The sequence below is a fragment of the Stylophora pistillata genome, chromosome 4 (genome assembly GCF_964205215.1).
Source record: "Stylophora pistillata chromosome 4, jaStyPist1.2, whole genome shotgun sequence".
In the NCBI taxonomy this organism is placed as follows: domain Eukaryota; kingdom Metazoa; phylum Cnidaria; class Anthozoa; order Scleractinia; family Pocilloporidae; genus Stylophora; species Stylophora pistillata.
This window is the reverse complement of record NC_142522.1, coordinates 10,035,762-10,048,419: the sequence shown is the minus strand read 5'-3', so window position 1 is coordinate 10,048,419 and position 12,658 is coordinate 10,035,762. Positions and strand designations below refer to the sequence as shown.

At 44.1% G+C, this 12,658-nt stretch overlaps 1 protein-coding gene and 1 pseudogene across 1 annotated transcript in view; one reads left to right on the top strand and one right to left on the bottom strand.

Annotated features, from left to right (window-relative positions):
• LOC148732406 (uncharacterized) overlaps nt 1-2,675 on the bottom strand; it is an 18,390-nt pseudogene extending 15,715 nt beyond the window's left edge.
• The window catches only part of LOC148732405 (uncharacterized), a 16,239-nt gene extending 3,581 nt beyond the window's left edge, over nt 1-12,658 (top strand). Inside the window, exon 2 of the mRNA XM_088755788.1 lies at nt 9,918-12,658. Coding sequence (XP_088611914.1) covers nt 9,968-11,092 — 1,125 coding nt within the window. The 5' untranslated portion in view covers nt 9,918-9,967 and the 3' untranslated portion in view covers nt 11,093-12,658. The remainder of the gene's footprint in view (nt 1-9,917) is intronic.

Genomic DNA, 12,658 nt, shown 5'->3' with positions numbered 1-12,658 from the left:
TTGAATATTTGGTCCTCAAGGGCGGTGGGCCCTTATTCGAGGCTGGGCACTTCTTAAATTTGCACCATTTTTAGCAGGTAGCAGAATTTTAACTGTTCATTGAAAGTTTTTGTAAATTACTAAGGAAACTTTGTGTTCGGTTAAGTCTCTTAGTTGTACTTACTCGATTTCAGTCTCATTGTCACTAAGGTCAACAAGCGAACTGTGCTTCTCAGTCGGGCGACCGATCGATTTGCCGACGTTACGCTGTCAGACATCGAGGAGGCAGCTCCTTATTCGAGGTTTGCGAAGAAATATGGTACATTATTTCGGGTGTAAAAGGAGTACTTTTCGATCCTGGCGAAAAGTGAAAAAATCAAACCCCGCCATCAAGAGATTCAAATTTTCTTGTTTGTGTTGTGCTTCAATTTTACCCTCGGTTCGTATTTTCTTTTCCTTTGTTGTTATGATATTTTCACTTTCAAAGTATGGTTTAAAAATAGCCTACATCGTAATGAAAGTCCTCTACTGTGTTATCGGTTTCTGTAAAGAGACTAATGAGCAGAGAATCAAAACGTTTTTTTCTGAATAACATGCAACAAACAGAAACAAGGATTCAAATGATTAAATGGTAAACGAATTCAAGCTCACTGTCATCCACTTTGCACACCCAAACTCGATGCAGATCTGTGCATGCTCGTGGATTTACTGCTGGACGAAAAAACTGGGGGAAATCAGGACTGGGCCTCCGGGTCGCAGGCCGTTGCGGGCCGCTGGGCCTTCGGGCTGCCAGGCCACTGGGCCGCGGGCCGCGGGTCTGCTTTTAGCAAAACCCCATCAAGGTAAGTAAACAACGATCTAAGCATGATGAATTTTACCGCGTGGGCTTTGTACACTTAAGAAATTCGTACGTTTTTCGCTAATAACAGCAAATAAAAAACTTTTTTGAGTAAATCTGTCGTCTCGAAATATTTCTTGGCCATTTTAGTCTTGCTTCCTATTGATAGATTCCAAGGAACTTGAGATCTCTTCACCCACGGACAAATTTGCATATTCCCTTTTGAAATATGATCAACAGGCTCATTTGCACACATGCGTAAATATTTTGCGATGTTTATCTTTCATCTTGATTTTTTAGTTAAAACGTAATATGCAGCTATCGCTTTTTTCGTCGGAAATAAGTTCTTTAATTAGTCTTTTTTCAATGGAGCTTTTTTGGAAAAGATGATTTCTAAAAATTTACTGCGCATTGTGTTTGCTTTCTTGTTTTCTCCAAAATTTTGACTTTTCGTAGGCACGTGTTACACAAGAAGATCATCAGAAAGTAAACAAACTTGTGAAAAGTTTTCTAACACAATATATTAGATTTATGTTTTGTTTTACAAAGCTTCGATTGCGGTTGGCTCCGATGAAATGATCGGAAAGGAACGCTTTTTTCGTCTACTTTTCAACTAGGTTATTGGAGAAAGCGTCCCTTAGAAATCCAGGCGAAAATGGGCGCGAAATGGCCGCCCAGATCTAGACACCGTAATTGGGGTAATATCTTCATCCTCTTGGTCAGAAGAGTCGTTTCCTGAGTCTGTGTCATATTCGCCTGCATGTGTTCGCGCCTCAGCAACTGTCACTTCAACAATACGGTCATCAACAAATGTGATATCTGTCACATCCCCACCTTCCGAAGTAGCTTGAACAGCTCAGCCTTTGTCGCTGCTGAACCCTACTGACTGATCTCCCGAGTTAAAATCGTTACCTAGTCCCGCCAATTAGTCCACTTTGGTTGAATCTTGTTGTTTCGTGTAGACGGCCGGTGGTAGAGCTCCTGCCCTGTCCTTGGTAGTTTCCTCCCGAACTGTCCTCTGCCTCAAGGGACGATACTTTTCCATAAATTCTTTCATAGCACTTTCAATCTCGGGGTCGATCTCTACTGAAGGTAGAGGTCGCATAAAGTTTACATTTGCAAACTCCGTGCTGGTGTGAGGGACAGATAGTAGAATTTTTCATGAGTAAAATACTTGGCTGCCCATTTCGTTACTCTCTTCAACGACTTCTTGGTAATTAAACCAAAGTCTTGGGAATACTGTAGTGCGGTGAAGGTCTCATGCTTAAAATGTGAAACTGCATGTAGATTCTCCAAAACTACTCTGAGTAATTTGCCCAATTCAATATCTTGGAGATAATCGTTGTTGATTGAGGCTATGCTGTTGTGCAGGCGGTGCATTCCTTCTTCAAGAAGTTTAAGTGAGACTTGAGTTTTATGAGACACAGTTCCCTCGGGACCGTTTTTTGCTGTGGTTTCCTTTATACTGTGCCGTTGTCTCACTTCAGAAACGGTCTTTGTGATGTTGTCATTTACATTTGATACTTTGTCTACGGCATCTTGAAGAGACAATTGTGCTTTCTCTATGTTTTGGGCTCCGATACTAAAACTGTTATAGAGACCTCCAAGAACGACACAGGACCACTTCTAAGACTTCTAAGAATGACACAGTACCACTGAGTACGACACAGTACGACACAGTACCACTGAGTACGACACAGTACGACACAGTACCACTGAGTCCCGACACTAGTTGAATGCAACCTGTAGCCACATCCGATATAAATAGAGCCTTCTCCACAGAACAGATGCCATGAACTTGCGTAAAAGAACACGTTTCATCCGTTCCTTCACTTGCTCCTTCCTGACCAGAGCCCATTAAGGTTTTAACGTTTTTCTCAGAAGGACTGAAGAACTTTACCTTTGAAGTTGAAGTTCATTTATTTGTTTAAGCAGGTTGATTAATTGGCAGCTGTAATAGCTGATGTGGACCTGCTGTCCTAACCCACCCATCCCACCCCAGGGGAGGACATCCATCACACAGTAATCTCGTGTGTGGGAAATTAACGTCTCCTGCCCCAACCCTGCAGGAGACGGGACCTCCATTTATTCGTCCCTATCCGAGAAGACTAGAATATCTAACCATTTCTTGATATTATAGAAAGGTAGCAAATTCTTCTCAATTATTTTAAGACCTTGTGTGTCGGTCCGGCCGGGACTCGAACCCTCGACCTCCCGTACTACAGTCCAGCGCTCTATCCATTGAGCTAACCGGGAGGCGGTTCGATGCCCCGAGTCAGTGAACGCTATCCCGTCTTCAAATTCACAGTCTTTTGATTTCTCTACAAGACTCCGAGTTGTTCTTTAGAAGTTGGCTAACTTCTAAGCTTGAAAGGTCGCAAACGACGGTAAAGGCCGCCTGCTGCAAAGTAAGCTCTTCGAGAACTTCCATAGATATGATATTCAAAATGCTAGTCGGGTAGGTCACGAGTCTGACTCCGGTACCAGCAATGCCAACTCCATTGTAGTGCCGTAATGTCACTTGTATAATTCCTCTCCGGGCCTCGCTTTGCACACAACAGAACGTTTTCACTTGCAGCACAGACTGAGGTTGGCTTTTCTAAAGAAGGGCGAACTGGACAAGCTTCGAGTTTCCGAACTCAGCGGCTTTGAGTTTCCGAATTCATCACTTTTGAAGTTATCAAGGAGGCGATAAGAACAAAATGGTATATCATTGCGATTATTACTGTGAAGCCATGAGGTACGTAACAAATGCTGCATAATGTAACTCGAGCCAGCTAAGAACCTCTCTAAAATCACACAAAACCAGAATATGCCCAGCAGACAAAAATCATGAAATAAGACCAGTCAGTCGCATCACTGCGACTCTATAAGATTTGACTTTTCACAGTTATATTAATTATGCCATTATAATCTACATAAAACATAATATACTTGAATTAAAGAATGAGAAAATTCTGACAGAGCTTATAAGTCGGCATCCAATGGAGTGGGCGTTTTATAAAAAAGAGTAGGCTATTAACTTATATATATATACCAATACCAAATACCAAACCACTCCAATACCAAATACCAAACCACTCCAATATAATACTGTTTAATTCGCTTCCTGTTCTAGCCAGCATGGTCGGAAGCTCCAAATTCCATTGCATGTCCGTAGTTAACGTAAAATTATCGCTCTTGCCGCCTGATTTCGGAGCCATGTGATAAAGTTTCACATCAGAATCTCCGAGGTGATATTAACTGGACAACTCCTTTAGACTAAGGAACGAAGTAAGGTGCTTTTTCAGCGCCAGTACGGTTTTAACATCTTTGATAGGAATTCGGCTTCTGTGACGCTCAAATGCCGTTTCCGACTCGATTCGGTAAAAGCTTACATCAGCTCTTAAAATACCAGCATTCACGGCCATCGCGTAAGTTGACGATCGAGTTGGGTATCAATGATCATATAACTAATATGTGACACATGACCTTGATGTGGATGGTACATGCGGTAATTATTAACACTCTGGAGTACTCCTACTTATATGTAATAGAAAATGTACTTTAATTGAACAAAATAAATCAACTGTCCTTATTTTACATCTATTTTTTAGGATATTTTGGGCGATCCGGGCTTTTGTCAGTTGTCAGTAAAAGCCCACCACAAATGTCAGTTGTCAGTTAGTTTTTCAGCAATTTGTCGGTTGTCAGTTAAAAAATTTGGCCATTTGTCAGTTGTCAGTTAACCCATCCAGACCCTCTGTTGGGACTCACTCAAAGGTGACCACGTTCGTTTAATAGAAGTGACTGGTTAATAGAGGTGAAAATTACAGTGTTTTGGGGGAAACAAATTCGGGACTTTGTCAACCGACTGCTTCATACTGTGACGGCTATAACGGTTCGACTGTTCGAGAGCAATAGATTATAAATTTTCAAGAGCACATCTCTTGACCAGAGTAAGTCAAGCAAATGACTAAAGGGTGAAAGTTTCCAAAGAAACTGTGGTGCTGCGCGTGGGTGGGGGTAACAAGGTAATTTGGTAACAGCAACTAAGTTGAAATTGTAAATTGGCCACCGTAACGAGTTGAATACTGAGCTATTTTAAAAAGCTTTTTAACTCGTTACGGTGGCCAATTTACAATTTCAACTTAGTTGATATAGCCAACTTACTAAGTCAAGAAAAGCCAAATACATCCGGCCAATTATCCTATTGGGATCGCTGGAAATTGTAGTGAATTACCCGCCTTCAGAATCAACATATTTCTCGAGTAAATCGCTCGCGTAAAATGCTTCAATCGTCAGGGCTATCCTGTTATAATCTCCGGTATAAAAGGCGTTTTGCGATTCCCAAATGTAAGACCAAGCATTGTTGCAGAATTCTCCACTGCGTTAAGGAAAATCTCTGCGTTCCGCTAGTTCAGGACTGTATAGGACCGTATCTTTCTGGTTTATCAAGTTTATTTACGATCCGCATACGCCTCTACAATTTCCGTACAATCTAAGTTCAGTCGATCTCAATGTCTATTCCGAATGCCCTCAATTACAACATGTTATCTCTATTACCAAACTAATCCTTACCCAGACTAGTCCTTACACAGACTAGTCCCTACCCAGACTAGTCCTTATCCAGACTAGTCCCTACTCAGACTAATCCTTACCCAGACTAGTCCTTACTCAGACTAATCTTTACCCAGACTAGTCCCTACCCAGACTAGTCCTTACCTAGACTAATCTTTACTCAGACTAGTCCCTACCCAGACAAGCCCCTCCCCATACTAGTCCCTACCCAGACTAACCCTTACCCAGACTAGTCCCTACCAAGACTAGTCCCAACCCAGACTAGTCGTTACCCAGACTAGTCCCTACCCAGACTAACCCTTACCCAGACTAGTCCTTACCCAGACTAGTCCCTACTCAGACTAGTCCCTACCCAGACTAGTCCCTACCCAGACTAGTCCCTACCCAGACTAGTCCCTACCCAGACTAGTCCTTACCCAGTCTAGTCCCTACCCAAACTAGTCCCTACCCAGACTAGTCCCTACCCAGACTAATCCTTACCCAGACTAGTCCTTATCCAGACTAGTCCTTATCCAGACTAGTCCCTACCCAGACTAGTCCCTACCCAGACTAGTCCTTACCCAGACTAGTCCTTACCCAGACTAGTCCCTACCCAGACTAGTCCCTACCCAGACTAGTCCTTACCCAGACTAGTCCCTACTCAGACTAGTCCTTATCCAGACTAGTCCTTACCCAGACTAGTCCCTACTCAGACTAGTCCTTACCCAGACTAGTCCTTCCCCAGACTAGTCCCTACTCAGACTAGTCCCTACCCAGACTAGTCCTTACCCAGACTAGTCCTTACCCAGACTAGTCCCTACCCAGACTAGTCCTTACCCAGACTAGTCCCTACTCAGACTAGTCCCTACCCAGACTAGTCCTTACCCAGACTAGTCCCTACTCAGACTAGTCCCTACCCAGACTAGTCCTTACCCAGACTAGTCCCTACCCAGACTAGTTCTTACCCAGACTAGTCCCTACTCAGACTAGTCCTTACCCAGACTAGTCCTTCCCCAGACTAGTCCCTACTCAGACTAGTCCCTACCCAGACTAGTCCTTACCCAGACTAGTCCTTACCCAGACTAGTCCCTACCCAGACTAGTCCCTACCCAGACTAGTCCTTACCCAGACTAGTCCCTACTCAGACTAGTCCTTATCCCGACTAGTCCCTACTCAGACTAGTCCCTACCCAGACTAGTCCTTACCCAGACTAGTCCTTACCCAGACTAGTCCCTACCCAGACTAGTCCCTACCCAGACTAGTCCTTACCCAGAGTAGTCCTTACCCAGACTAGTCCTTCCCCAGACTAGTCCCTACTCAGACTAGTCCCTACCCACACTAGTCCCTACCCAGACTAGTCCTTACCCAGACTAGTCCCTACCCAGACTAGTCCTTACCCAAACTAGTCCCTACTCAGACTAGTCCTTACCCAGACTAGTCCTTGCCCAGACTAGTCCCTACTCAGACTAGTCCCTACCCAGACCAGTCCTTACCCAGACTAGTCCCTACCCAGACTAGTCCTTACCCAGACTAGTCCCTACCCAAACTAGTCCTTATCCAGACTAGTCCTTACCCAGACTAGTCCCTACCCAAACTAGTCCCTACCCAGACTAATCCTTACCCAGACTATTCCTTATCCAGACTAGTCCCTACCCAGACTAGTCCCTACCCAGACTAGTCCTTACCCAGACTAGTCCCTACCCAGACTAATTTTTACCCAGACTAGTCCTTATCCAGACTAGTCCCTACCCAAACTAGTCCTTATCCAGACTAGTCCTTACCCAGACTAGTCCCTACCCAAACTAGTCCCTACCCAGACTGATCCTTACCCAGACTAGTCCTTATCCAGACTAGTCCCTACCCAGACTAGTCCCTACCCAGACTAGTCCTTACCCAGACTAGTCCCTACCCAGACTAATCTTTACCCAGACTAGTCCCTACCCAGACTAATCCTTACCCAGACTAGTCCTAATCCAGACTAGTCCCTACAGAGACTAGTCCTTACCCAGACTAGTCCCTACCCAGACTAGTCCCTACCAAGACTAATCCTTACCCAGACTAGTCCCTACCCAGACTAGTCCTTACCCAGACTAGTCCTTACCCAGACTAGTCCCTATCCAGACTAGTCCCTACCCAGACTAGTCCTTACCCAGACTAGTCCCTACCCAGACTAATCTTTACCCAGACTAGTCCTTACCCAGACTAGTCCTTATCCAGACTAGTCCATACCCAGACTAGTCCTTACCCAGACTAGTCCTTACCCAGAGTAGTCCCTACCCAGACTAGTCCTTACCCAGACTAGTCCCTACTCAGACTAGTCCTTACCCAGACTAGTCCTTACCCAGACTAGTCCCTACTCAGACTAGTCCCTACCCAGACTAGTCCCTACCCAGACTAGTCCTTACCCAGACTAGTCCCTACCCAGACTAGACCTTACCCAGACTAGTCCCTACCCAACCTAGTCCTTATCCAGACTAGTCCTTACCCAGACTAGTCCCTACCCAGACTAATCCTTACCCAGACTAGTCCTTATCTAGACTAGTAACTACCCAGACTAGTCCCTACCCAGACTAGTCCCTACCCAGACTAATCCTTACCCAGACTAGTCCTTATCCAGACTAGTCCCTACCCAGACTAGTCCCTACCCAGACTAGTCCCTACCCAGAGTAGTCCTTACCCAGACTAGTCCTTATCTAGACTAGTCCCTACCCAGACTAGTCCCTACCCAGACTAGTCCCTACCCAGACTAATCCTTACCCAGACTAGTCCTTATCCAGACTAGTCCTTATCCAGACTAGTCCTTACCCAAACTAGTCCTTATCCAGACTAGTCCCTACCCAGACTAGTCCTTACCCAGACTAGTCCTTACCCAGACTAGTTCCTACTCAGACTAGTCCCTACCCAGACTAGTCCCTATCCAGACTAGTCCTTACCCAAACTAGTCCTTATCCAGACTAGTCCTTACCCAGGCTAGTCCCTAACCAGACTAATCTTTACCCAGAGTAGTCCTTATCCAGACTAGTCCCTACCCAGACTAATCCTTACCCAGACTAGCCCTTATCCAGACTAGTCCCTACCCAGACTAGTCCCTACCCAGACTAGTCCCTACCCAGACTAGTCCCTACCCAGACTAATCCTTACCCAGACTAGTCCTTATCCAGACTAGTCCCTACCCAGAGTAATCCTTACCCAGAGTAGTCCTTACCCAGAGTAGTCCCTACCCAGACTAGTCCCTACCCAGACTAGTCCCTGCCTAGACTAGTCCCTACCCAGACTAGTCCCTACCCAGAGTAGTCCCTACCCAGACTAGTCCCTGCCCAGACTAGTCCCTACCCAGACTAGTCCCTACCCAGACTAATCCTTACCCAGACTAGTCCTTATCCAGACTAGTCCCTACCCAGACTAGTCCCTACCCAGACTAGTCCCTACCCAGACTAGTCCCTACCCAGACTAATCCTTACCCAGACTAGTCCTTATCCAGACTAGTCCCTACCCAGAGTAATCCTTACCCAGAGTAGTCCTTACCCAGAGTAGTCCCTACCCAGACTAGTCCCTACCCAGACTAGTCCCTGCCCAGACTAGTCCCTACCCAGACTAGTCCCTACCCAGACTAGTCCCTACCCAGACTAGTCCCTGCCCAGACTAGTCCCTACCCAGACTAATCCCTACCCAGACTAATCCCTACCCAGACTAGTCCCTACCCAGACTAGTCCCTACCCAGACTAGTCCCTGCCCAGACTAGTCCCTACCCAGACTAGTCCCTGCCCAGACTAGTCCCTACCCAGACTAGTCCCTACCCAGACTAATCCCTACCCAGACTAATCCCTATCCAGACTACTCCCTACCCAGACTAGTCCCTACCCAGACTAGTCCCTGCCCAGACTAGTCCCTACCCAGACTAGTCCCTACCCAGACTAATCCTTACCCAGACTAGTGCCTACCCAGACTAGTCCCTACCCAAACTAGTCCCCACCCAGACTAATCCAATTAGCTCCTAGCAATTAAACCCACACCCACTATTTGCGGAGCACGTGTCGCATATTTCTATGTGTCACAGGATGTTTCAGCCCAAACGTACGCCCTAAACTCCTCTAGATAATTCACTTGCGTGTATGAGCTAACATTCTACCGATTATTTATTTTATCTATTTGTTTTTTTTTGATGATTATTGATTGTGTAATAACACTTTTCACCACAAGCGTTTCAAAAAATGTTAAGATCATGTATTAACAACAAATTTTAGTGAACGGTGAGTTTTGTAAATGAGCTCGATGGCGTTGTATATATTTTAACAGTTCAAGCTTTCATTATACTTATAGGACATTATTATTTATTTAGGACTTTATTGCTATCATTATATTATACTCGCTATTATAAGATATTATTTTATACATCATTTTACTACATTACATTATATTTTATACTATATTTTAAATACACAATTCAGCTTAGTAGCTGCAAGCTTTTTACAGATAAACTATCTATCTATCTATTTAAATAATATTTAATCGAGCGGTTGCAAACGGCGAATCTAACCCAGTTCAATTTAAAAATCCTCAGATTGACGCTGTCACATTGGATTCAATCGAGTAAGTTGGAAAACGGTCGAAATGGACAACGAAGGAGGACTTATGGTATCCGCTATAGTTCTTGGTGTTGTCACCTACCTTCTGAACACTAGCCGTGGCTTACAAGCCACGAGGTTAGGCGAAGAATGGTTGATCTTTCTAACCTCTAATGTATGGGTAAAAGAATACCACTGCTTTCCCCAGGTTTACCAAGCAACAAATATGCTAATGATCGAGGTCGCATACAAGGTCTCCAAGTACACATCTGCAGAAAGGTACGCGAAAGAACTTCTTATCATATATCACGCCTCTGGTGACACACTTATGGAAGGGAAACTAAGCTTGGTACTGGGAAAGATATATCAGAAACAAAATGAATTTGAAAAGGCTAGAGAATACTATCAAAAGGCAGCTGATATAACAAGGAGTATTGGAGACAAACAAACAGAGGCGCGATGTTACATAATGATAGGAAAATTATTTCATTTACTGCGTGAATATCATAAGGCTGAGGAATATTCCAAGAAAGCACTAACAATCACTGTGCCAAATGACGACAGAGATAACGAAGCAAACATTTACGGAAACCTAGGTACAATCGCTCAGTCGCTTGGGGAATACGACAGAGCTAAAGAATATTACAAGAAGGCAGTAGCGATCAGAAAGGAAATTGGTAACAGAAAGGGAGAAGCAGCTGACAACGGAAACTTAGGAACATTGTTTTACTCGCTTGGTGAATACAAAAAGGCTCAAGAATACACCGAGAAAGCACTAGCGATCACAAAGGAAATTGGCGACAGAAAAGGAGAAGCAGCTTACTACAGAAACTTAGGAGCATTGTTTCACTACCTTGGTGAATACAAAATGGCTCAAGAATACACCGAGAAAGCACTAGTGATCGGAAAGGAAATTGGCGACAGAAAAGGAGAAGCAGCTGACTACGGAAACTTAGGAACATTGTTTTACTCGCTTAGTGAATACAAAAAGGCTCAAGAATGCACAGAGAAAGCACTAGCTATCAGAAAGGAAATTGGCGACAGAGAAGGAGAAGCAGCTGACTACGAAAACTTAGGAACATTGTTTCACTCGCTTGGTGAGTACAAAAAGGCTCAAGAATACATCGAGAAAGCACTAGCGATCAGAAAGGAAATTGGCGACAGAAAATGAGAAGCAGCTGACTACGGAAACTTAGGAACATTGTTTCAGTCGCTTGGTGAATACAAAAAGGCTCAAGAATACACCGAGAAAGCACTAGCATTCAGAAAGGAAATTGGCGATAGAAAAGGAGAAGCAGCTGACTACGGAAACTTAGGAACATTGTTTCACTCCCTTGGTGAATACAAAAAGGCTCAAGAACACACCGAGAAAGCACTAGCGATCAGAAAGGAAATTGGTAACAGAAATGGAGAAGCAGCTGACTACGGAAACTTAGGAACATTGTTTCACTCGCTTGGTGAATACAAAAAGGCTCAAGAATACATAGAGAAAGCACTAGCGATCAGAAAGGAAATTGGCGACAGAAAAGGAGAAGCAACTGACTACGGAAACTTAGGAACATTGTTTCACTCTCTTGGTGAATACAAAAAGGCTCAACAATACACCGACAAAGCACTAGCTATCAGAAAGGAAATTGGCGACAGAGAAGGAGAAGCAGCTGACTACGGAAACTTAGGAACATTGTTTCACTCGCTTGGTGAATACAAAAAGGCTCAAGAATACATCGAGAAAGCACAAGCGATCAGAAAGGAAATTGACGACAGAAAAGGAGAAGCAGCTGACTACGGAAACTTAGGAACATTGTTTCAGTCGCTTGGTGAATACAAAAAGGCACAAGAATACACCGAGAAAGCACTAGCAATCAGAAAGGAAATTGGCGATAGAAAAGGAGAAGGAGCTGACTACGGAAACTTAGGAACATTGTTTCACTCCCTCGGTGAATACAGAAAGGCTCAAGAATACACTGAGAAAGCACTAGCGATCAGAAAGGAAATTGGTAACAGAAATGGAGAAGCAGCTGCCTACGGAAACTTAGGAACATTGTTTCACTCGCTTGGTGAATACAAAAAGGCTCAAGAATACACCGAGAAAGCACTAACGATCAGAAAGGAAATTGGCGACAGAAACGGAGAAGCAGCTGACTACGGAAACTTAGGAACATTGTTTCACTCGCTTGGTAAATACAAAAAGGGTCAAGAATACACCGAGAAAGCACTAGCGATCAGAAAGGAAATTGGTAACAGAAATGGAGAAGAAGCTGCCTACAGAAACTTAGGAACATTGTTTTACTCGCTTGGTGAATACAAAAAGGGTCAAGAATACACCGAGAAAGCTCTAGCGATCAGAAAGGAAATTGGCGACAGAAAAGGAGAAGCAGCTGACTACGGAAACTTAGGAACATTGTTTCACTCGCTTGGTGAATACAAAAAGGCTCAAGATTACATAGAGAAAGCACTAGCAATCAGAAAGGAAATTGGCAACAGAGAAGGAGAAGCAGCTGACTACGGAAACTTAGGAACATTGTTTCACTCGCTTGGTGAATACAAAAAGGCTCAAGAATACACCGAGAAAGCACTAGCGATCACAAAGGAAATTGGCGACAGAAACGGAGAAGCAGGTGACTACGGAAACTTAGGAACATTGTTTCACTCCCTTGGTGAAAGCAAAAAGGCTCAAGAATACACCGAGAAAGCACTAGCGATCACAAAGGAAATTGGTAACAGAAATGGAGAAGCA